The 27,694-nt window shown below is 27.6% G+C and overlaps 1 protein-coding gene across 1 annotated transcript in view; it reads left to right on the top strand.

Moving 5' to 3' along the window:
- The window catches only part of LOC142330881 (armadillo repeat-containing protein 2), a 57,835-nt gene that overhangs the window by 10,959 nt on the left and 19,182 nt on the right, over window positions 1–27,694 (top strand). Inside the window, exons 2-9 of the mRNA XM_075376348.1 lie at window positions 2,721–2,985; window positions 3,885–4,081; window positions 5,966–6,376; window positions 17,150–17,328; window positions 18,836–18,938; window positions 20,892–21,064; window positions 24,262–24,458; window positions 27,434–27,602. Coding sequence (XP_075232463.1) covers window positions 2,726–2,985; window positions 3,885–4,081; window positions 5,966–6,376; window positions 17,150–17,328; window positions 18,836–18,938; window positions 20,892–21,064; window positions 24,262–24,458; window positions 27,434–27,602 — 1,689 coding nt within the window. The 5' untranslated portion in view covers window positions 2,721–2,725. The remainder of the gene's footprint in view (window positions 1–2,720; window positions 2,986–3,884; window positions 4,082–5,965; window positions 6,377–17,149; window positions 17,329–18,835; window positions 18,939–20,891; window positions 21,065–24,261; window positions 24,459–27,433; window positions 27,603–27,694) is intronic.

The raw sequence follows: 27,694 nt of genomic DNA, 5'->3' as shown, positions 1-27,694 counted from the left end.
TACAAATTCTGAGAAAGAAAAAAAGGGGAAGAAAGAGAGAAACCTAATGCAACTGGATTGAAGAGAGGATTTACCTTTGTAATGACTGCCTGAAGAGACACAGAACTGATTGAACTAGAAAAGTTTCATTGTGACAGTCATGGGTCTTTGCAATCTGTTATGACCTTAGTATGTTATTAAGTATAATGTTTTCATACTATTGTTCCCAAATTATTGATTTTATTTAAGATTTTTTACTAAACCAATAATGCTAATATCTACTTTAACAACGTTATTAATTTAACATAGTTATTAATTTAACATAGTTTCAATATATTTAACTAGTGTTGAAATGCATATGTTCAAATAAATGTTTAAAATACATATTCAATTTTTTGAACTTCTTGATAAAACAACACTAAAATATGAGTTACTGAATTTATGTGGAAATTAATCTTTCTTAGAATCTTTCATAGTTAATTATACGGCTCCTTCTTTTGAGGAGTTACAATTTTTTTTTAAATTATGTTTTTAAGAAGGGTTCTACAAATTAATAGTAGTACTCTTTTTTAAAGTAACTCCACTGAAAAGGAAATGCATAACTAACTTAAAAACGGTCCTTTGAGGAACAATTCTTTTCTGTACTCCTTTGGTGTACTGCTGAGTATAAGGAGTAAAGTTGAGGGTAATCTAGTACTAAACCTTTTAAACTACATCATTTATTTACACCTTACGGGGGAGCAGTAACTCTTGACAGACTAAAAAAATATTTTAATTAAAAACTGCTTTAACCTTCTTTTATTAAACTGTTTCCATTACAGATATCAATTTAATGTAGAAATCATTACATAAATGTTGGCCTAACATGAGACAGCATAAATTCAAATAATGATATTATTTTACCCTACACAAAACTACTTGCACCATTTCATGCTGTTCAGGTTTTTTTTATATGAATTTTCAGATTTGACGATTACTTTGATAAAACTAAGTCTTAAGATAAATTTAAATATAAGAAGAAATTTCATATAATTTAATAATCTAGAAATTGTTTAGAGACCAACAACATGAAAGTTTGATACTGTTCAGTATAATAATTCAACTGTTACATGTTAACAGTAATTTACTCACCTACTATTATTCTATTAATAAAGACTGAAATCCACAATGAGAGAAGTCAATGACACTGTAATATATTCTTTAATCATTTATTCACCTTTTCTTAGCAACTTATAAACTTCTATTAACTCATGATATTGTAGTATATCGACAAATAGAAATCAACTGTTTATATTATTTAATTAATTTTTTATAGTCTATAAAGTAGACTGAATAAGAATTCAATATTGATTATTTTTAATAATTATAAAAATCTGTTTAAATTTAAGTAGAAAAATCCTGAGGAGACATTTTAATTTTTTATTTTTTCCTGTAAATTGATTAAACTGTAAATTGAAAAAATAATGCATATTGTTCAAGTTTTAATATGAAAATCTAAGTCTCTTCAGACTTAGGATGCACTGAAACCATCCTAATTTTTATTGTTCTTAACTAACCTTCAAACAAAAAAGCTTTAAGCTATTATTAAAATTTTCTGTTACCTAACTTATCATATAATAATTTCTCATATAAAATATATGTCTTATGTAACATTGGAAATCATTTGAATTTTGATATCAATGATACACTGTTTAAAAACATCATCTCAGGTCAGTTCCATATTTAAGATAAAAGTTATATAAAAACTTTACTTATATTTGAGTTAACTTTTTCTCTAAAGTTAAGTTTTATTTAGATGCAGATAAAGCTTTCACAATGTTTACTTAAACAGGAATACTGTAGTCAGTATAAGAAAAATTTTAATTGTTTTTGAAAATTACAAAAAAAATCAGGAAGGGTGTTAAAAAAAAATTTACATTAAAATATATAAAAAAAGAATGGCAAAAACAGTTATAATTTTAAAAATCTGAGTGTCATATTACTGAACAGATTCATCAAACAAACACAATGCTACCTTGAAACATCTGAACAAAATTCTTTCAAATGTACCGTGTTCAATATTAGGCATATGGCATGCAGCTTCAAAGAAATATGGTAACTGAAATATGGTATTTCAGAATTCAGATTAGAAAGGTGCATACAAATTCTACTTTTCCAGATCCTAAATGCAAGTTTTCCCAACTGAAATCTGCCAGCAAGAACATTAGCTAACGTTCCAGCATGAAGCGACTAATAAGCTTCCTGTTTGTGGATATCAATGTAATTTCATTAGTTGAACATTAATCAAATCATATAGTCAAAATTCATGAGGAAATTAAGGTATGACATTAGTATTTGTATCGGAGAGAAACTCTTATAAAAGAAGCAGAGTAGTTTTTAATTGAAAAATATTTTTACTTCACTGAAGGATTCATTTCCCTCCCCGATGGAATGTAGTTTACATAGTTCTAAGTTTAGGATTAGATTTAAGGTAAATTTATAATTGCATCAATACTTTGATTTGGCATATGAAGTTTATACTTGGAAAAACCTAAGGAATTTCTGGGGTGTCTGCAATACATGTATACTGATATTTTTTTAAAAAATATGACAAAACACTTAATGATCACAGCAATAATAATCATAAGTCAGACAAGTCTTAAACTTTAAATCAACACATATAACTTTTAAATATATTTAAATCTTTATTTATTATTATTATTAATTAATATTTAAAATATTTTTTTATCATAAAATTTCAGCCAGAATGATGGAAACAAACACAATAAATTACAAAACAAGAAAAGCATCGTACCCATTTTATGCACCACCTCCATGCGTGATAAAAACAAGTGCAGAGATTATAAGTGAAGCAAGAGCGGCAATGGCTAGCAAAACAGTTGCCAGCATACATTCGCCACAAGGCATTCGTACTGTTAATACAAAAAGGCCTTTTACACCACGTGATACAAATCGCATTTTATTTGGTAGTACAAAACTTTCTGGACGTCTTCCAAGTGCTATCAGGTACTTATGATATTATTTTTTTTTTTACATTACATAATTAATTATTCAATAACTTTTTGAGAAATTATTTTAAACTTATTTTCTCCATATCTTCTTCAAATTGAAATATTAATTCCTTTATTTCCAGTAAAGTATATAATATCCCAACAATCCCATTTCCTTTTATCATTTACCAATCAAAATCTTATTTTTTCCTTTTAGTTATTAAACATTTTAAACTCCTTAAACCCATGTATTCTACAGATATTTTCAAAGCATTTACCCTGCCATGTGATTTCCAGACATTTCACTAACTACAGTGAATAATATTGTGTCTTGTGAAACTTCATAACATTGAATAGAATGTATATTAATTTGTAAATGTCAGCAGTACATTAGCATTTAGTTACTGCAATACCTATTAAAATAAAAACAAGTTTTGCTTATTAAATATCACTACAATAATTTTTAATTACTTAATCCTACATATCTTCTCTTTTACAATATTTTACTTTCTGAGATGTTCCAGGAATTTTACCTTCAAGTAAATAACTGGTACAGTTTAGAAAGAGAATTAATAGTAACAATACGTAAAGATACTGAAATTCAGTAAAGATATGGAAATTATGATAAATTTAAGTTTGTGTCAAATATTTTCTAAGATTTATATTGAAGTTTTGTTGAATTTGATAAATTTTATTGTTGTATTGTATTGTTATCAATACACTGATTTAAATTTTGTATTTATTTAAATAAAATGAAACGCTTTTAGCTAAACCATTCAGAGCCAGTAACATGTTGATTTGGGAAGTCTTATTACTCAGACAGTTTGTGTAGTTATATTATTTGAAGGACATACCATTTACAATATGCCCATTTACATATATTTATGTTATTTTATATTTACATATCTTTTGCAGTGTTCAACAAGTCAAATTTCATGATTTAGATGTAGCATCTTTGCCAAAAATAGCAGAAGCAGCAAAAGCTGAAGAAAAAAATTTACCAGAAACATCATTGATGAAATTAAAACCTCAACGATGGCGTTTACCAGCAATTACAGATTCCCGTATTCAAAGAAAACAACTACATCGTTCATCTTTATCGTTAGAAAATTGTAAGTTTATTTTTTAAATATTTTTAATAATGCAACTTTCAACCAGCTATTCACAACTAAATCTTTGATATTTATGTTCATCATTTGTCTATCTTCTTTAGGATTTTCTGTCATGTCTCCATTCTTCATACATTCACCAATTAAGTGGCCTATGAATACATAAGAGGCCACCTTAGATCTGAGCTGAATATCCGGACACTTCTATTTAACTGATGTCTCTTTTATCTGATTGTCTACTCTTTACATTAATAGTTGCCCTCTTTTGTGTAAGAATAATTCCTAATAGTTCACTTTAGCAATTTAATTTTTCTTATTTTTTAAAAGCACTTTTTAAAAGCACGTGTGTAATGAGTTGCCATAATCATAACAGTTGCAGGTGACTTAACATAAAACATACATCCCTCCCAAGAATGACAAAGCTATTTTCAAGAATAACAAATCCAATGCCACGCTAACTAGGGTAAATGAGAAGTAACGCGAGTTCCCATTGCCTTTCTCAAAACCAAATACACTTTTAGTCATCCACCATGTCAAACGTAGCAAAATGTGAGTGATATTCAGTCCTTTATCTTCACTCTGTTCATACAGGGACTGGCTGTATTATCAATATCATTACTTTCAGAAAAAGCAAATCTGACTGGTGCTTCTTCTTACTCATGCTGTACATGAGTCACAGTCATAATGAAGATTAAAAAGATAGTGTAAAGCAAAAAATGAATGTAGTACTTTTTTTAAAAATATAATGTTACATACATTGCTTCAACTCAGTAAGGGAAAAGCACTTCTTATGAGTTAAATGAATTGTTTATATTATTCAAAAATTATGATTTTATTGCTTAAATATTAAAATGTTATAATTTACAAATGTAGCATGGTTTCTTCCAGTGCTATTTTTTTTTTTTTAAAGGTGGAGTATGATTAAGTTTAGTGTAAAGCTACTCATATTTTTGGACACATACAATGTGATTTCTCAAAACTTTCTTAGTTAAGTTAAAGGTTGTTTAATAGTATTAACTTTCTTGTAAAAACGTTTCTTGGCCAATAAACAGAAAAACCAGTTTATTTTCAATAACAAACCAATTTATCTTTATCAGTAATTTCAATCAATTCTTTTTATGTTCATGTCATAAGATAAGATGTAGCATTGTAGAGATTTGTTGGTCTTTCAGTGTAATAAAAATGAATAATCTATCATTCTTTGTTTGAGTCAGAATAAAATACCACTTACTGCAATCTAAGCATAAAGTTAATATTTCATCTGATAGATTTAACAGAGAATTTTTTATTCAAGAGTCATACTAATTACTGAGTTCTACATTACTTCTAGTTTATAAACATTGCTTAAAATTAGTCTGTTTTGTTATAATTTGTCACTAAACAACTGGTCTCCAAGAAATCGTGTTTTGTTTTTCCAGTTAATAGTTATTAAAAAAAAAACAGTATAAGAAGTTAAAAGATTTAATTTAATCTTTTATAAACATTCTTATTGTTGATGATGTTTATGATTTGGAATCTTTTACTTTAAAAAAAACTCTTACTTTAAAAAATTGGTATGATTTAGCTTATATAGATTATATTTAAAGTTATTGAAGTAATTAGGGTTGGGTCTGGGTTGGAGTATCCAAGGTAATAAAATACCTTGGGTAGCCAAATAACCCAGTAAAATACAATTACAAGACCTCACTAACAGACTAAGAAAGACATTTTACAAAAATATTTTCTGCTTTCTGACTAAAGTATATCTCTTCATCACTTAAACATATCAGTCTTAACTATTTAGTAATTTTTCTGTGACTCATTTATTACTGAAGTACATGAATTTGACCAATCTCTCTCCAGTTATTTGTTTTAGTGTTCTGTTAATGTATTTTCTGATTATTTCAGTACCAGAAGAATTACCAGAAATAAAATATACAAAAAAGGCTAGTTCAGGAGGTAAATCAAAAGAACCAATTATTAAATCTGAAATTACAGTAGATGAGAAACCTAAAATAAAAGAATTAAGTTCGAATGTACCTGTATCAGCATCTGAAAATGAACCTTGGTCACCAAAAGACTACAAAACAAAAGGATTTCCTCATAGTCATGAATCACCTAAAAAGGTTGTCGGTATGGATAAATTAATGGAAGGTTCAGAAATGACTGATATTGCTGTAGAAGAAAATCGTATCAATGAAGCAAGAGCTGCTGATGTTGCTGAAACTTTAAATATCATTTACGATACAAAACCAGTGGAAGAGGAAAAGGAGAGCGTTGAATCAGTATTAAAGAAGCTCAATGATCTAGCAGATAATGGTAAACAAAATATTATTGAAAATATTTTCTCCATTTCTTGAATTAATATTATTCTATGAAAACTTGCCAGTAGTAAAACTTTCGAGTAATTTATTTTTTGTATTTGTATGGATTGTTTATATTGCATTACATCAATTTGTATATACATAGGAATATTACTGTAACCGATGAAATGGTGTAATAGAAAATTAAATGTGACAGATAGGAAGATGGGTTAAAAGTGTAATTGAGGAAAGATACTTTTATTGTTTAAGTTAATGTTAATGGGATATACTTTATTAAACAGTTCTGTATTTGATAGCCACATTTATGGAGAACGAGCTTTTTCTCCTCTACCAGTTAAATTATTTAGCAATTAAAATTCTTAACTATGATTGAATATAAAAATATAAGGCATCTTGTTTAAGAAGGACTTCTCTAACACTTTAAAGTCTTAGTGCTGGTGTTTAATGAAGATAGTATCTTAAAAATTATGTTTTAGAAATAAAGTTGTTATATCACATGAAAATGTTTATATCTTTAACTGGCTACGGTATGTACTGACTAACTTGGATAAAATTTTACATATGTACCAAAAGAATTTACAAAACAATGTATCATTAAATATCACCCTGTTATATTGTTGCACATAAACAAACTGGTGACCATTCAAAGTAAAATTCTAGTTTTTCCTGTATTACTAAAACAACCATTATAGTTTACTATAATCTGTTACATTGATAACAACATTGTGTTGTTACATTGATACACTTAAAAAATGACAAATAACCATGTTATTTGAAGAATTTATTTTTCAAGGACTGAGTTTAAGTCCTCAAAAAAATTAGATTATGGAATTACAAATATAATTGAAATAACTTTTAAAAAAATGTACAAATGTTATGCCTAGAGCATGACTACCAGTCCTAAAGATTACTATGTTCAATCTAACAACTATCCAGTTCAACTTTTAACAACAGTTTTGCAATATTTCTATCATGAGGTAATATCATCTTATTAAAATAATTCATCTCTAGAAAAGTAAGATGAAATAATTTAACACCTTTAATTATCTCTTAGTTGTTGGGTAAAACATAGATAAAATATCATCAGTTGTAACAGTAACTTAAATTGCAATCAATTTTTTATTTAAGCTTTTTTTTTCTTAGTTACACAAGGGTTTGTAGAGTTATAATAATGAGAGTTGTGCTGACAGCATCATGCGTCTCAATGCTTTAAGAAAGAACTTCTCTGTTCATCTATCTGGATTATCTTCATGAAGGTCATGAACAAGATAACCTTTGTAGATTGTATTATTTTGTTTTTTATAATCATCTGCATAGTAGGTTTTGGTACAACTGCATCAAAAGGAAACTTTTCTGATTGAATTTAGTTTGCCTGGAGATTGCTGTAAAGAAGCAAATACAATTTTTTTTCTATATCTGAAATTCAGCAGTTTTTTTTTACTACATTGCCTGTTTCCAACAATAAGGTTCTCTGATTTGCAAGTATACTTTCTGATGGAGAATCAATATCCAGAAATGTAGTTGTAAAATGTATCATTGCTTCTGAAAAATTTTAAAATGATATAGCCTAAGAACAAAACTTCAGCTTTTGTTTAATAATTAAGATTACTGTACTTGATTTCATCTTTCATTATCATGGAACAGCTCTTAAACAATAACCTGTTGTTTAAAACCTGAATCACAGATAACATCACAATTAAAATAGTTTGAAATGTTTGAAAACTTTAATTTTATTTTAAAATGTCAACATTTTGTTTGTATGCAACAAATAAAATGATATAAATTACTTACCCTCATGGTTGAATGGTATCATCTCTGTTTTTCATCGAGAAGATTCTAAGTTTGTATCCTAGTCAGTTTGAATCCTTGGAATTTTTCACGTGTTATAAAAATTCATTTCTCATTAGTAACAGTAACTGTAATTGAGATAACTTGCATTTAATTATATGAATAAATAAATATACATCTTGTGATTTATTTTGGTATACATGTGAAATTTCAAACAAATTTATACGTAAATATCTACAGACACTCAGAAATGTAAACAACTTCGTAGAATATACTGCATAAATTAAGTTTATTTAATATCTAGCATAAAATAATGTTCCAAAGGTTTTTATGAAATGGGAGATATTTTCAAAGGTAGTCAATCGAAAAATTTTTACTTGATAAAAAAATTTGTTTGCATATATTAATATTACACATTCTGCAAATACACAGTATAAAAAAATACATATATTAAAATTACAATACATAATAATACTGTAAGTTAATGTTATTCAAATAATTATTATTTAACATAAAATTATGATATGAAGCATGTACAATGTATTGTTTTCTTGTTTTGTTAACAATAAGATTTTCTTGAACCCTTTAGACCCATTTAATAATTTTACTGACGCATATCTTAACTATATTAATACAAAAAGTGTTCATTGATCTAGAAATTAAAGTATATTTAATACAGTATTTCTATATTGCTGCAGGTAATATATTTTGTCATGTATAGTTTTAATTTTTATTAAGTATTATTTTGTCTAGATTTGAGCAAGACATGTATGTTCAATTTTATTGGATCTCCAACCATGCAGAAATGATAGAAAAACAAAAAGAAAAGTGAATTAGCTACAAAGAAGCTTGTAATTGGCCACTATAACAAACATTAGATTAATTTGTTTAAGGCCTAGCTTCATTCTGCAAGCACCTGAACCGTTAATATAATCCCCAGTTAGGAAATGCAGAACTTAGTTCCAAAGGGTGGTGGGTCTCATGAAGGTCCAAAAAATATCCAGCTACCAAAAGGTGTCACCATGATGCCACAGATGAAACAGAGTAGTAGCTAACCCAAACACTCATAGAACTAATTCAAGAAAAAATAATTAGAGGATAAGGAAAGGAGAAGGATGAGAAAGGCAATTATCCCACAGAGGGACTACCATGATCAGGGTAATTTATTGTCTTGAATGGAACTTTAACAGAGCATTTGGTCACACCCAGTTACCATGAATCTTCATAAGTTAAGAGTTTTTAACCAAAAGTATAATTACAAAAATAAGGATCGAATTACTTTATGTTTGGTGCTTAAATTAAAATATTTAATTCTTTTAAATTAAACAAAATATAAAAAATGAAAGTTAAAGATGTCTCTCAGATATCTCTTTACAGCCCCTCTCCCCTTCAACTGGTATCACTTCATTGGTTCAGTTTTAAGCTTTTAATACAATCATTAAAACTTATATGTAGACTCTACATGAACTTTTTTTCTATTTACATATTTGTTAGTAAATGCAATTGCTGACAAGTTTTCTTACAACAATATAATAAGGAATCATTTATTACGCTTAATTAAAAAATCAAAATATTCATATAAATTACATATGCTTTATTATAATATGTATGTTATAATAGTGTAATAATGAAATTATTAGTAAACCGTAGCAAAATCTATTGTAGAATACTGTAGGAAAATAAAATCAGTTTTATATTTAAATATTGATGTCATTATTTATTTATTTATTTTTTCATTCTGACCAATTTCTAAATACCAGTATTTTCCTTAAAAGGTTACTATTTTTTCCTAGAAATGTAGAGCTTTACATTTCTTTATTCAGTCATAACAAATCATCATTTACCATTAATTAATAAATGTAGGCTAGCATAGACATTATTGAATTTCTTTGGCATTTGCAAAAATGAGAACTCTAACTTTTACCCAAATGATAAAGAGGATTATTATTTTTACCTCTACGACTTCACTGATTTGTTAAATTCATGATCCATGAAAATTTATGAACATTTCAACTCTGCACTAAAATAATCAGCCTACTCTAAAATGTGTAGAGTACTAATGCAAAAAAAGTATGGTTAAAATCACATCGCAAATGACAATATTTTGGGCTACATTAACAACAAAATGTAAATCTGGCATAAATGCTTCTTTTTTTAAAAAACTGCTTTCTTCTTTCTGGGAATGACTTGTAAATCATGTGAGATTGCTTACATATGTTATTGTAATAGTTATTAACATGTAACAGTAAACGTTATTAACATTAAATCTAGATGAAACTTTGATATACCTTTACAAATTTTTTTTCTGTGATATTTCCAATAGCATTTATAATTCCATAATTTTTTCATACACTAAAAAACACGTATGACTCAAATTTTTTACAAAGTTCAACCTCCTTTTGAGACAGTACTCTTCCTTAAATCTCTCTTCCCATCTCGTCATAGTTCTTGTTTAAGCTACTACACTAAATTTAATGACTAGATTAAACTCTTCCACAGATATAAAGCTAAATATTCGTAAATGCAGCTGCACTTTATACGCATGCATTTATATAGAAGTTAACCAGAATTTTACCATTTTTTAGGTTCTCTCTGAGTAGTATCTTAAAAAACTTATATATAAAAAAATCATTGAATAATTTTTTTCAGTAGAATCTAATGATCAATTCTAGACCTAGTTTTGGGTTTAATTTATGAGAAGGGTTTAGCATTTTTTCATCTGTTGTACCATCCATCCCTCATTTAAATGCATGTGAAGTATGTCTGAGGTCATAACAAAAAATAATAATTTTAATATTATATTAATAATATTGAAAAAAACACCTTTTTAAATCCTATATCCTCAGTTATTCTCACATATTCCTCCTTTCATGCTAATACCCTCTAGAATTTGTTCTATAACCAAATAAACTAACCCTGGATACCTTAATGTGCAGACCATTTATGTTGTATACCTTTTTTTACAAGATATATTATAAAATTCTTTAGTTCTAATATATCTCGAAATCTTTTTTAATTTTGTACTTTTATCAGCCAGCATAAATTTTTAACAGTAACCTGTTATATCTCAAAAGATTCTATTCTTTCTGGCATCTCTATTTTTCATTGTTCATGTTCTAGATTAGGCAAATCACTTTTTGATATACCTTAACAACAATTCTGTGATGTCTAGTTTATTGTGTTCTTTTATCTTAATATTTAAATTTTTATTATCATTCTTTCTAGAGAATTTTATTATCTTTATTTTGCCTCTTGTTTTCTTTGAAATTAAATTTCTCTCTCCATTTGAAACTATAAAATTCACTAATAAGTCATTCCTTGTTTTGACTACTAGAATAATAATAAAGATTTCAGAATTTAATATTTTTACTTTTTGTATCTGGACTGATATTCTGCTCTCAAAATTTATTTTATTTTTATTATTATTTTATCATTTACAAATAAAAAACAAGGAGCACAGTTTATGTCACTTACTCTATTATAGGTGTAGATTGTCTTTCCTCATTTTGTACATAAGCTTGCTTATTTTTGTACAAAATTATTAATAATTCTTGAGTTCTAGTCAACTATTCTTTTGCAATATTTATTGAACTTTTTTCAAGATCTTCAAAAGCCACATTGATTATTTTGTTTTTCTTTGATCTACATCTAAAATTAATCTACAAGATAAAATTGCTTCTTGTGTTCCTATACTTTATTTTGGGACCAAATTGGTCTTTAAATCAAAATTATAAATAATAATTATTTTGATTTGCAAGAAATGGAGAAGAAAGACTAAATCCTAATTGTAGATGTGTATGTATTCAGATAAATTTTTATTTGAACAGAAAATATGTAAAGAGGCATGGTAGAAGAAAGAAATAGAAATTTGTTTATTTGTGTGTATGTTTTGAAATTTTAAAAATCATACAAGAGAGAGTGCAAGAAACTAAAAGGAAGAATGGTTGTTAGTGTTCTTAAGAGTATGTAAAAAAGTAACCGAGAGAAAGGGAGAAGTATTAAATAAATTTATTACAAATTAATATTTTGAAATATGAAAGAAAGAATAACAGAAAAAGAAAAAACTAATTTACTGGTGTGAAACTGAACAGGTGTAAGTGAAATTACTCACACAGTTTCATAATTATTAGTAAAAGTAACAATATATCATCCCTATTTACGTCAATGAAAAACTTAAACAATTAATCAGAATTTTATAAAGTTTTTTGTATTGTGCCATATTAATTATATACAATAAGTAAATGTCAATGTCAAAAAAATGTTTTAGTATTTGTGCATATACAATGTTCAAGTAGTAAAAACATGATTCTGTTCAGTATGTAAAGTGTAATCAGTATTTAACTATAGCTTTAACACTATGAACAATCATCTATCCCTGAACATTTTTCATTAGTTCTCCTCACAATAAATAAATAGTTGAACTCTATGACTGGCATCTCAGTCATAGGCATAGGCATCTATGTCTGACATCTAGTAGGTCATGGATTTCAATTTTAATCAGACTTGGCAAAACAAAATTTTCATATCATATTCCCTGAACAAGCAAACTTTTATGGTGAAATTCACCATAAAATGATTAATTTAATCATCTTAAATAAAAAAATGATTTTATTCAGATCAGTATGTAATATGCAAAGTATAAATCATGTCAGGAATGAGCTTCTTGATTAATAGTAAAAGGGATTCCTACAGTATTAACCTGGAAATGTCAAGAAAATTGTTTGGAAACCTTGGTCAGAACAGTACTGCAAAATAAAACTGTATTAAATAAAATAGTTTTTCATAAAAATACAAATTGCATAAAATTATAGTAATGACAACAAGTAAAGATAAATAAATAAAATCAATAGAATATAATAGCACATTAGAAGGTGTTAATTATTAAATTTTTCATTCGATTTTTAAAATTAATTTTATTTAAATATTTATAAACTTGAAAAAACTGGTTTGGAAGGTCTCTTAGATGGTTTGTAATTTAAAGTAAAAAGATCTCTTTCTCATAGAACAATGTATTATGATGAATAAGGTGAAAATAGTTTTGTTTTCTGATTTGATATAAGTGGATACTCTTGAGGAAAAAATAAATATTTATTATTATTTTTTATTTATTTATTATTTTTTTTTTTTGTAGAAAACATAGCCCACTCTTAAATATAAATATGTAAAAATTATTTAATTTTAGTATTCTAAATATTCATGTAATATTGATTTATATTTATTTGTGCCAAACAATGATCAGAAAATCAATCTACTACATTTTATACCCTGAAAATAATTTACCTTTGGATTTGACAAATAGGTTAAATGGTGACCTAGAATAAAATAGTACTGCTATGAATTTAAATATAGAATTGTAGGCTTATTCTGATATAGTTAAAATGTTGAACTCCTTGCTGAATGAATATTAAAAGAATAGTATAATTAAATATTAAATGCTTATTGAATAAATATTTAAATAGCATTCAAGTTGTCATAAATAAATCATAAAAAGGAGAAATTATTTATAAGTCATTTAAAAGAAGATAAAAGTTATAGTTCAAGAGTTTTGTTATTGATTATCAATTATTTTTTTTTGAATTAATAATCAATTTAATATTTCATATTGTTTCTTTACATTTTATATCTTCTCGGATTCATGTTTACTATCCTTGTAGCCATGTCCTAGATTTAAAATTACAACTATTATAGCTGGACATCTAAAATAGGAACCCACATAAAGAAAATACCCACAGTATTTGACCTACCAACAGTAAACTTGACCTAATAGCACCTTTATTTGGCAATCACCTCATTGGACAGACCTTTTATTGTGAAATGAAATTTATTTTCTGTAGGATAATGTATTCAACCTAAAATCCTATAGTCGTTTTACTTTAATAGCCATCACCCAAATGAGTATTCAAACCATTTTATTAAAATAATATATTAGTTTGTTTTTAAATAAGTTTATTTTATAAAACAACTTTATTTCTTTACTCTTATGATATTTACTTTTAACCTATAAATTCTTTTCAACCCGCGTTCTTATTCCATCAAAATAACATACCTTTGATTATGGATGTAAGACTGTGACCTGCATCGCACATAACCTGATGGTTATACAATTTGATTCAGGAAGTAGCATCCTAAAAAAAGTGAAGAATAAGATACATTTGATAAAATAATTCTCATAAATTACCAGTGTTAAACTCTCATAAGTTACCAGTGTTAAAATTGAAATGGGTTACCTGTAGCAGTCAAAGCAATTTAAACACACAAAAGAAATAATTTAGAATTTTATAGAATATATTTCATAATTTCTATAAATTTATTTTTATTTTCATTATTACTGTTACCTATAAATCCTAAATGTTTTAACTGCTTTTTCTTGTTGAAAGTTTTAATAAAGAATATAAAGTTAAAAAAATCTCTCTCTGTCAAATTAACAACACTGAAAAACTTCTAGAAAATCACAAACATCAGTTGTTATTACAGCTGTTTGATGCCATTTTGAAGTTGTATAATACAATTATTAAACAAGTAGGAGAACATTCGAAAAAGGCACTTCAGCCATAAGACTTAGTGTATACTTCCAGAACTAGCCTAGCCTCCCCAGTTCTGTATGTCTGATGAGTGCCAGAAGCATCTGAACAAGATAGGGAATGTCAAAAGCCCAAGAAAGATACGTTCCTAAGATATGAAAACCTCCTCATTCTAGGACCTAAACTCAGCTAGATATCATCTATTACAAACTTCCCTGATCATATACCGTGGCACCATGTTTGAAAGATACAAAGTTGCTTTGGTTAACCCAGTAATTAAGATTTTACACTCTGTTTTGTTTTTCATATGGATCATGAATGGATAAAGTCACAAGATCTGTGATTTTTTTTATACCTCCAAATTTGAATGCCCATATCATGTAATTATTTGAGGAGGAAAAATTAATGGCATTGTCTCAGAAATAATATTTCTAAGACTGAACAAGACCAAGTACAAAACGTTACTACGAATTACAGACTTTTTGTGAATGCAATTTGAGAGTAAAAATTATAATACAACTAGACATTATAAGCCTACCACATGCATAATTAGTATATTATAGGTAGCGTATGTCGTAAGCTAGATTTATTACTGATGTATTAACCATTTCAGTTAATATATTAACTGAAATGGGTTAGAGTAACTGCTTCAAAAAATTACTAAACTGTTAAAACTGCAAAACAACATTGCTTTCGTTGTTAAAACTATTAAATTGCTAAATTGTTGAACTGCTTCAAAAAGTTGAGAGTTTTTTTGTATTGTGCTAGAAATTTTTACATTTGATAACAGATATTATTTTGGCACTTGATATATGTTCTTTTCTATACATTATAGTTCTTATCCTATATTACTCCCTGAAACTCATAGCCAATGCTTAAAATACCCTTCTAATACATTTCTACTCTTGTCTTTTTTTCTTATTTTTCCATGTTATATTAATTTTTAATAAATAGCAAAACACTTTTGGTTGTCAAATGTAAATTGAATTTTTGAAGTTCAAATAATATTTTAAAAAATGTATGTATTTGTTAACAAATAAATAGTTTAACAAATAGTATTCTAGCAGTAGAATAAATTAAATAACCAGAATTATTTTTTAAACATTATCATTCATCTACTATTTATTTTTTTCACATCTATTGAATATTTTATTATTTCAATTTGGGGTATTTTAAAAGTGAATCATATTTTTATTGGTTAGTTATATTAAAAAAAGGCTTTTTTGAAAAAAACAGAGACCTCTTCAAAGTACTCAATGGATAAATAAAAAAAGAAAATGCTATGATAAAAATATTAAATTAGTTTATTATTGTGTAGTAAAAAAAACCAAATTGCATGATGTTTCTTATAAGGAAATAAATCCTACTCTAACCAGGGTAATTTTCCTTTATGGCTAATCAATAAAGATATAAAACTATAATTATTTTGTATGCTATGTTCTAAATATATTTTTTTAGCTATAATGATTTACCTGCATCAGAAAGTTCCAGAAATTGGAATTAATTGGAATTTAGTAAAAAATATTAAATTAATTAAGATTTTGAACAACAGTAATAATTAAATTATTTTAGCACTTACATAGATCATTTTATTTTATTATGTTGTTGAATAAATGTTTCAAATAGAAAATTTTGGTTTAAAATACATATAATGAGGCTTTTACAAGTTACTATTATTATATTAGAAACACTTCAGCTAATGTTTCTTTATCTTAAAATTGTTTACAATGTGATACTATTGATATTTAAAAGAATCATTTAAAAAATTGTTAATATTTTTACTATAATAGCAGTAATTGTAATCAGTTAATTGTATCAATTCATTATTTTTTCCCCATTAATATTATAATTTATCATACTAATTGTACCAGCTGACATCTAGTATTATTTTGTTATTTTTTCTATTATCTTGTAGAACAGCTACTTCTTTTTTGGGGCTTGATGGGCTGGTGATTTTCTACCAAGGAGTTTCAAAAAAATTTAAATTAGTGGCTAGATGTCTAATAGGAAACACTGGGCCTCCAACTCCTAAAATCTAAATGAAAAACTGAATTTTATATGTTTTATCACCAATATGTTAAAATGTTACATATCACCAATATGTTAAACACTATGAAAATTCTGTTAGCATTGAATCAGTTTTGTAATGTGTTGTTAGAACTTGTAATTATAAATTATATAACTTGAGCTTTAGCATAATTGGGTTTTAGCCCAATTACAGTTCATTAGTTGTCTTGGAGCAACTATTCCAGAAACAGTACTGTTAATTGAGCATCAACAACCTAAGTAATACAGATAGTATAATTTTTTGTGTGTAATTTATGACAATTGTATTTATCATGAATATAATGAAACATGAAGTATTTTAATCATATAACAACTTTTAATATTGTTGCAATGTTATATTTTAAAATATTTATATATAGATAATTGATAAATTTTTCTTAATTTCTTTACAGCCTGGACTGATAATGATGTAATTCAACTTCTTGATGCATTATATGATGCGCTTGAAAGAGAAGGAATAACGAAATCAAGAAATAATAAAATTAAATCGCAGGTTTTAAAAGCTATATTCAAATATGTTGAAAGTTCAAGTGAACCACTTCTACTTCATTTAGCTCGTATTATTCTTATGGTATGATTTTTTTTAATAACTAAGTACAAATATTATTTAAAATGTAATTTTACTTCTAATAATAAAACAATATGATTAATTACTGCAATAAGTTGTTAATTACAGTAAACTGCCCAATAAAATGCTTACTCTACAGCTTTGCTATTGTTCAGAGGATAATATGACCCCTGCTCACTTGCAGTCCATTATTATCAAACAACCTTTACAACAAGTCATTAAAAATTAAATTACATAAACTTAGTGATTGTCATTAAACAGTAATAGTTTTACATAAAAAAGATAGTAACAGCTTTAGAAAGGAAGAATAATATTTAAAATTTTATTTTTGAATGTTAATCTTCCTACTAAGTAGTAGTAATGTGTAGTGACCACTGTGTCTCAACAGAATTGCTATGTTAATATATTGTTGCTATACCCTATCTGTCCCAGCCTTTATCATGACTTTGATCTGTGTAAAAAACTGAGATGCAAGAGGCACTATCAGAATGGCTTTCTCTGAGAGTAGTGATGTTTACAATACAACCATTGTCAGTCCCTAACCATTAACACAGTGAAAACATTCACTTGTAAAGCTGAACATCTACTGCACTATGATGGGCTTAGTATGCCAATGTGTAACATTGTTTTTGATTCTTAAAGAAGGCAGTTGGAAATTACTTCACTCCTAACATGCCTTAGCACCTACCTGATATAGTGTATTATATTGAGAATGGCTATGCCAATTTCAGGACTAGTGTATGATGTCAGGTTGCCTGCAACCTTTTTGGTTATAGCAATAGAAACATACTTTTGTTAATAATGTATTTCTTCATAATTCAACTACCACATAAGTATTTTGCTTATGATTTTATTATTAAAATATCTGTTTTAATAATTGTTTTTATAAACAGATTAATTAATAACTTTTAAGTTTTGTTAATTTAAAATTAGAAATACATCAAATTTGACACTGTTGCAATAGTTCTTAATTAAATTTTTATTTTATATCATAAAAGTTGATATATAATTGATCATGAATGCTTAATTACTATTATTGTACCACAATCAAATTTTATATTGTGGCATATTTATTTAAGATAAGGCAATAAATAATTTTTTTTGTTTTTCATTGCCCTTTAAGATTATGTCACAACCTTATGCTATCCATTTAGAATGAATTGTTTAAGGTAGGAGCATTTGATAAATTTCATTTTTCTATGTTCAACTGTTGAAAAGTTATTTAATTAGAAATTGAGATAATACACTTTATTAACACTGTGCGTGTTACATATACATATTTATTTAATATTAGGGTTTTAATATTACATTTAAAACTTACCATATTAATTAATCTAATTACTGTGTTTTGGTGGTTTATATTTCATATAATTTTAAATTTTATTAACACGTGGTTAATACGCATATGTATACATCCACACACATTACATGATACATAATACAAGAGAGAGAGAGAGAGTTGATTATATTTATATATTTTCTGACCGTACTTGTATTATTTTATTTTCAGTTACGTGTAAACGGGCAAAATTTATCTGCTGTCTGTAAACTTATTTTTAAAGTGGCAAGAACTGATACTAATGATAAATACTTTTTGGAAAAAAATATTCTAGGTAAGCATCCAATCAGAAAAAAAACTATTTTTTAAACTAAATACTTATTTAATTAATTTTTTGCCAAAATGTTTTTGCTTTAAAATTAGTCTGTGATACTACTTTATACTTTTTGGAGTAACATAAATATATTTTATTCTAGAATATCAATATGATAAATTACTTTCTTTCCTAGTTTTTATGGATCCAAAAGATATTAAGTGTATCTTCATGATGCTTAGAAAAACTACTACAGCTTAAGACACTTACCCATAATTATACAATACAGCACATGTAGCTTTAAAACTCATGTTGTTGCATCAATGTAATAGATATGTATGTATATACATATATATGTCAGCTGATGAGTGCAATAGATAATTTCTTTGTGCTATATATAAAATTTGTATACTGCTGTTAATATCAGTTTAACTCTTGTTTCTATAAGATAATATTTGCACATATATATATTGTATATATTTGAACTTCTCTGTAATATGCTACCAGCTACATAATTACTACTTTTACTAACAATACAAAGTTTTAAACATTCTGATTGTAAATTATTATTAAATAAAAAAAGCCATGTTTAATAAAGTATTTTGTTACAAATTAACAAGTAATGTATTATTAGATTTTGAATAAATCTACTTGAATTATCCCAAGAATTGTGAAAAATAAACAAATTCATATGATAAATATTACAGATGTGGATGTAAAAAAATTAACATTAATGTATTGGGTTGAGTATAGAAGAACTATTATACATAGAGAACAATAAATTTTCTGAAAAAATTTAAAAAAAAATTAATTATTAATAAATACACATACCTCAATCAACAAATCATTAAGTAAAGCAATATTCAAAGTGATCTATCTGTTTAGAAACTACAGGGAAATAAACAAAAATACAAACATACAATCAAACTCAATCATATATATCTATTCTAGTAAACTACCATGAATAAAAATTACAATTCATTCAAAAATATATCTAATGACAGGGATATTATAGATTTAGTATACACACCCAGTGTTTAGACAAAATTGCTGACAGTTTTAAGTAAGAAATGATTAGAATTGCTTATAGCCTGGAAATAACACATATTTTATAAAAAAAACTAATAAGTATACATTATAGACCAAAAAGTAAATAAATTAAATGCAACGACTGCACTGAATATTAAATCAAGCAACCTACTAATCCACATTTAACTTAGATATAAAGAAAACACAAGCATTACATACATTAGAATCTACCTTTACAAATTATATAGAAACAAGATTTACACAAACAGTATTAACAACATATAAATTTTATGTGTACCCGAAAAAATTATGAATTGTCATAGTCAAAGAATATGAAATTTACAAAAACACAAAATTTTGAAAAACAAACATTAATAGTAAACAAAACACAGTACTGTGATTTTTGACTACATACTGTTCTCTAACACTTCAAGATGAGCATCATAAAAAAAACCATTACCTAAAATATCTCCAATGAAGGAGAGGTCCTTCATTGGAGATACTTTAAGCTGTAATGCAAGAAGATTACTCTTTATTACTTTACTCTTTTGATTACTCTTTATTAATTGATTTTTTTTTGAAGTGTCACACACATCATTGGTGTAATAAATTAAATTCTAAACATAATGTTTATTGCTATACATCAGGTATGTGTTGTAGGGAAAAATATTATTATTTCAACCTCTGTGGTTGAGTGGTAGTGTTTCTGCCTTTCACTGGAAGTTCTGGATTCAAATCCCATTCAGACTTGAATTTTTCTCATTCTGTAGAATTAATTTCTCATTTTAAAAAAAAAGGAAACTGGATAACTAATTGAACTTGGATAGAGGATTGTAGTTACTGAAGTGTGAAAAAAATTATTAATCTATTAAAATAATTTTTTAAATAAAATACAAATTGATACAAGAAAATTAATTAGTACAAGTTTTCTCTTTTTTTTCACAGAACAGTTTATTGAAGCATTGGGCAGAGCAAGCCCTCTTGAAGATGCAGAAGCATGTATTTACGGTTACGGTGCTTTAAAATTCTTGACAATGAACAATCTTCTTCTACAAGCTATTATGAAATTAGGAACACTTCAACTGATGGTTCTTCATCTTAAAATTGTTAACAATGCGGTAAATATTTATATATTTTTTAATGAATTGTTAGTATTTTTATTACAACCTTAAAAGTGGTTGTTTTTAAGTATTATAAATTATATTTAATAAATTGTGATGCATCTATCAGTATTCTAGTTTAATTGTCTTCTACAACTATTTATTTATGTATGTATGTGGTTGTCTGAAAAGTTTTGAGCCTAACATAGAAAGACGTATTTTTTATATCAAATATAGTTTTATTTTTCAACAAAGTCTCCTTTCAAGACGATACAGTTTCTCCAGCAATGCTCTAACCTCTTTAACCCTTCCAAATAGTAGCTGGTGTCTTTCTCCACAAAATAGGTGTTTACGTATGCGATAAAGCTTACGTATACGTTCTAGTCTGATGAAAATCTGTTTCCTCCAAGCAAAACTTTAAGGTTAGAAAACAAAGAAAAAAGTCCCTTGGGGCCAGATCTGATGAATGCAGTGAGTGGTCAACCAATTCAAAGTGCAATTCGTGAATTTTAGCCATGGCAACTGTCGGAAGTGTGAGCAGGCCCATTGTCCTGATGGAAAAGCACTTTCTTCTTCTTCAAATGTGGTCTTTTTTTGCAATTTCTGCCTTCAGCTTATCAATTAATGATGCTTAATACTGTCCCATTATTGTTTTACCTTTTTAAAGATAATCAATAAACACAATTCCGTTACTATCCCAAAAAACAATTGCCATCACCTTCCCGGCCAATGGAACTGTCTTCACCTTTTTCGCAGTATATTCACCCCTTGCAGTCCACTGTTTTGACTGTTGTTTCATCTCAGGAGTGTAGTGGTGAATCTGCATTTTATTTACAGTTATGAATCAACGTAAAAAATCAGATTCGTTTTGCTTAAACTGCTCTAGCAGGGCAATGGAAATGTTCATTTGAATGTGTTTTTGGTCCAAAGTGAGCAAACGTGGCACACAACACACGGATACCTTACACTTATCCAATTCTTCAGTTAATATATGACAAACACGTTCTTTAGATATGCCCATAGCCTCTGCTATCTCTAAGTTAAGTCTATTTTAAGTTAATTTTTCAGTTGTCCAGTACCATTTAGTGAACCTTTTGATGATATTGTGGTGGTTGGAGGTTTTGGCCGTACTGAATGCTGATCAACCAAGCTAGTACGACCATGTTTAAATTCAGCTCCCCATCTTTTCAGAGTGGCAAATGATGGGACAGAGTTCCCATCATTTCCCAGTAAATAGCATCCAACTCTGTTTTAATTTCTGTAGGTGTATTGCCTTTCAAATGCAAGTATTTAATCACGGCACGATATTCTATTTTTTCCATTTTCACAAAAACACTTACAATGACTTACTCAAACAACAACTGAGTATCCAAATGCCTTTCAACGCATATGCGAGAATACATTCCTTAACATTTGTTGATTAGTGCTGCCATCTTCATGTTGGAGCTCAAACCTTTCAGACAACCCTCGTATGACCAGTTTTTATTTATCTTTGTTGAGTGACTGAATGTTAAAGGAGAAGAATACATTGTTTATCTGAAAGATGCTCATCAACTAAGTAGGATTTGTTTGCAAATGACAGGTAGAATAGGATTCCAAATCCTTGGATAGGCCTATAAGCAAAATCACCACCAAGATAAGGAGTGATGGCATCACCAATGCCATCATGTATGTGTAATCAACATGTAAATGTTGATTTACAGCTACAAATGGGGCCAGTGCAGCATTAGATACAAATCCTAATCAGAGCATAGATAAGAAAAGTGGGATATGATGGGAGAGGATTGATCAGTCCCCAAAAGAACTACCTTAAGAAACTGGGGAAGTTTACCATTTTGCCCTGAATTGTCCTTTTTCTTACTGATCGCCCCTTTTTACCATTTTAGGTAGGTAGCATAATTCAGCTCAAATAATACCAAATTTACTGAGATATTAATACAGGTTTAAATACTCCAGTACCTTCCAGTGGGATCGAGTAGAACTGTTTATAATTAGCTGGATATTTCTAGTCACGTTACAAATCTGAGGATGAATGAAGGTTTTCCATAAGGCAGCTTAAACCTACTCTTAGGTTGACTTTTAGTAAAGAGGAGAAATAATTTATCGTAATATTCATTTTTTCAGCTGGTCGATATAAAATTTATAGTAGATTAATAATTAATCTACAAAGCTTTGCTTAGTAATTAAATTTTGTGCTCATCAAGATGCAGAATGAAACAAAAATCTGATTTAGGAGTACTAAAGCAGATTAATATTATCGCTAGTTGATAACCAAATATTTTGATAAATTCTAAACTGATGAATTCTAAATTGGATATTGGATGAAACTAGACTATATGTGAAAAAAATAATTTAATATCATTACTATCCAGAAGCCATTTCTTTAACATTCAAATTAAAAATTTTAATGGCCAGAAGGCTTGATATACGAATAATTATCATTTATTTGTTAGAATGATATTCTTTTTCACCAAATTTTGTATATGTCTCAGCATATGATCCAAGCACATTAATCTCCATGATTTTACATTTGAATCTTTCCTGCAAAGGAAATTACAAAGGGGAGAACTGCCCTCTTAGATATTTCTACAGGAATATCCCTGTGTAGTAGCATTACTTTTTTTACTTAAAATTGATTGCGTGTTATGTTGAGAAAATACATATAAACTATTTAATAACAAAAGTAAAGTGGGATTATTACAAATATAAATAATTCTTTAAGAAAAAAGAATATATAGCTGTAATATAGGCTAATTTTGAATAAGAATTTAAATTATTAATATTAATTTTATGGTGTTAAATGAAGGAGGATAATTTTATGCTTTTAGTTTACAGTAGTATTCTTTAGTTAAATTTTTATTTTCAGTTGTTTATATCTGTGTAAATCTCTCTATTATATAAAGAGGATATGTTTGTTTGTATGTTAGCAAAATTTTGTATCACTTTTAGTGCAGTCTCTATTGTATCTTTTCTTGTATGTACATGTTTTCTATATACATTTAATATTTGGTGACCTACCAGTTGATTGATCATGTTCAATATTTCTAATCTTCAATGATCTATAAGAAGTAGCATAATAACAAATCTCTAAGGTAAGGTAATCTCTTAGGTCTATAAAGTAGCATAATAACAAATCTCTATGAATAAGTATAGTATAAATATTTTTAAACATAAAAAATAACTTTTGTTATTGTACTGCAATTTTGTTACTTTAGAGGATGGAACTTGTACCAATACCAGAACAGACTAGTCATGCTCTCTTTCAATTGACTGGAGCATTGAGGAATATTGCAAGTGAAGACAGTATATTTTCTCAGTTTGCTAATAGTGGTGCTGTTTTAGAATTATGTCGTTCTATGCAACTATTTTCTGCCGATTTAGATCTTATAAGTAATATTGCTCGTACTTTAAGGTTGGTTGATTATTATTTAATTTGTTTAGTATTAGACATATTTCTAATTTTTTTCTTTATTATATTTTAAGTATGATATAATACAACTGTAAATATAACAACTTTGAACAATTATTATCAGCGCATGTCAATATTTATTTTTATATGTGACAAATCATAAGAAAAGAGGTATCTTATTTTCATCGGGAAAAAATTAAAAAAGCTGGCAAAGTATTGCATGACTTTCTGGTCATATGACTATGCTGGTCAAGTCATAATTACCAAAATCAGATTTAAGCATTGAAGTTCCCGAATTTGAAATAATTTTTTTTATTTTAGGGGTTTCCTTATTCTATGGAGAAAATCTAGGGAAAGTCTATTTATAAAGAAGTGATCCTAACAAAAAAAAAAAAACAATTAATTTAAAAGAGAATTGGTTAAAAATATTGAAAAATAAAGTATAACTTTCATGAAAGTAATGAAAAAAATTGCTTCTCCTTTTGGATCCAGAATATAAATATGGTGCCCAAGCTAGTTTAATTTCAATAGCCCTTTAATTGATGAAAAAAAAATTGAAAAACCATTTTTTAATAACATAAATTAAAGAGTTAGAGCCAAAACTCAAAAATCAGAATATTTATATACAAGTTAACCTTAACAAATCTGCTTAAGTAAAGATTTATCTAAATCTAATAACCCTTCAACAGAGATTAAAATAAATAAAAATGTCAAAAAACGTTTCTGCATTTTAAATCCAGGATCTATATTTAAATATTTGTGTGAAGTATAAACATTTAAAAAAATGTTGAAACATTTAAACCAAAGGGAGAGAGAACAAAAGAAAAAACATATTTTTCAATTTCAAGATGTGCGGGATGGATTTGTTGATATAATGTTTTTGGATTATTTATATGTGTATTTTAGGTAACAAATTTTCTGTAAGTTTTCTCTAAAATGTTTCTGATGAAAATCAAAATTGGTTTTAACATGGTATCTCCCTTGCCCTTTAGTGTAATAATCCGTCATTGAACCGTGAAAATTTCAGTATATCAATGTTGTAAGTTGCTGAAGTTAAATCCCAACCAGGGAAAGCTTGGATTATTTATATTATTTATTGTTATTCCCAACTGAGGCTCAGCCGAGTGAAGCACAGAGTCAGTGCCTGGCTGGACAACCATGGGTTGCTGCTAACCCTCAACAAGGCAAAAATCGTGGTTCTAATGAAGAAATGTATTGACAGCAGCACCCTTCTCCCATTGCAGATCAGGGATGACTTTGTCGAGACCAAGCCGACCGTGAAGTACCTTGGTATGATGACTGACCAGAAACTCAGCTTTGCTGAGCAGCTACGGAGAGTCGCTGGCAAAGCCGCGAGGGCTATAACTATTCTCAGCCAGCTCATAGTGAATGTCAGTAGACCGAAGTCCTTGGTGGATTCCGTAGTGTTATACGGGGCGGAATGTTCATTTTATTCCCTGGCAAGAGAGACCTGGCAAAGGACGATAGACTGCAAGGCTTATCCCTGTGGTCAGACCGTGGACAGAGCGGCGGCATGTGTTTGTTTTTGGTTTACATTCGATTGGTTTTGTCGGTTTAAGTGTTCGTTTGTTTACGGTGTTTTAAAGGTTAATATTAATGTTTCTCATTGTGTTTTAGTTTTTGGTTAGTGTTCTTCTCACAGTTTGTTTGTTTTTTGTTAGGTTTTGTTTATATTTAGGTGTATGTATATTTTCATTTTTGGTCTGTGGTTTTGGTTTGTTGGTTGTAGAGTCTTAGTTTTAGTGGTTTTCTTTTCTTTTCTTTGTGTTTTGTTTTTAGTTAGGGTTTGTTTTCATTAATTCACGATCGATGTTGCATGTTGAGCTCGCTCCTTTTTATTGTTTTAGGGTGGGTAGAGTAATTCAGCTCAATCGATATGGTCTTCCTTAAGACTATTGGCTAGGCTTAATTATGTTACTGTAGTAAATAGATGGGAATGTTATTTGTGACATTCTGACTGAGGCAATCGAGACTGGAAGATGTCTGTTGCTGGTGTTGAAGAGAACCTCCGGTAAAGTCCCTAAGGGATAAGTTCGAAAGAGGTGGAGTGGTGACCACAACCACCACGGAGGGTTCTTTACCTTCGGGGTCAGGATGCCTATTCAAAACACATAGTTGGCCGTTTTTAACAACGGATTTACTGTACTACTTAACAAATTCTAAAAAAAGTTAACATGATCTATTTCTCATAATATTTGGCCAAATTTGAAGAAAATTGGTTCAGTCAACCTGAGAAATAAGGCCAAAAGCAAGGAGACAAACATATGCATGTACATATATACATATGATTTTTTTTTTTATGAACTAGTTGGACCCTAAAATATAAAGATTTGCAAAAAGAGCCAATATCCCATTTTTTATATGATCACCATACTTTCCCCTTTAATATAGCTATTCTAGCTCTGTTCACATGGAAAGCAAAAAGGTAAAAATAAGGATTTTTAAAACCTAAAATGAATCTCTTTTTATTTTAGAATTAAAGTATAAAATTTATTTTTAATATTGTTCACGTATTAATGGAAACGTTCTTCTCATCACTGTAGTTGTAATCCCTTTTTCACTTTATCTCACAGAAAGTAAAATTTTGTTCCAAACAGTATGTAAGTGGTAATGATAGGCTGTAGCTGAAATATTAAAAAAAAAAAAAAAGAAAAAGTATTGTTATTATAAATTGATAGCTGGTTAGTTATTTTTATTCATTTATATACTTGTATAACTGTAATCTATTAGAAATTGTGTATTTTTAATATTCTAATAATTTTATTTTTAAAATGAGAAAATTTATTTTTTAAATACAATATATTTTGTTTTAATTATAACTTCTTAATAATTAAATGATTCCTTAATAAAATAGTTTTTATAAAATAAAAGCCTATTTTTCTTATGAATGTCTAATCACTTATGTATTATATAATGTATAAACATAATGTATAAACATGTTCGTTTATTACTTTCAGTATAATCTCAACAAATGATGAATGTTGCAATTGTGTGATAAATTATGAAGGATGCTTTAGAACATTTACAAAATTGTTACATAAATTTCCAGGACGTCAGGATATTGTCGTACGACTTGGTTATGCAATTGGAAATATAATGGCTAAAAGTAGTACAGCTAGACTTCAGGTAATAATTCATCTAAGTTACACTCTTTCAGTTTCTATAAAGGTTTTTTTAATTTGAATTTTTTTATGATTGGTGTATACTATATAATATAG

This window comes from Lycorma delicatula, chromosome 10, assembly GCF_047948215.1.
Source record: "Lycorma delicatula isolate Av1 chromosome 10, ASM4794821v1, whole genome shotgun sequence".
In the NCBI taxonomy this organism is placed as follows: Eukaryota; Metazoa; Arthropoda; class Insecta; order Hemiptera; family Fulgoridae; genus Lycorma; species Lycorma delicatula.
The sequence above is the reverse complement of the archived record's forward strand: the minus strand, read 5'-3'. Positions and strand labels throughout refer to the sequence as shown.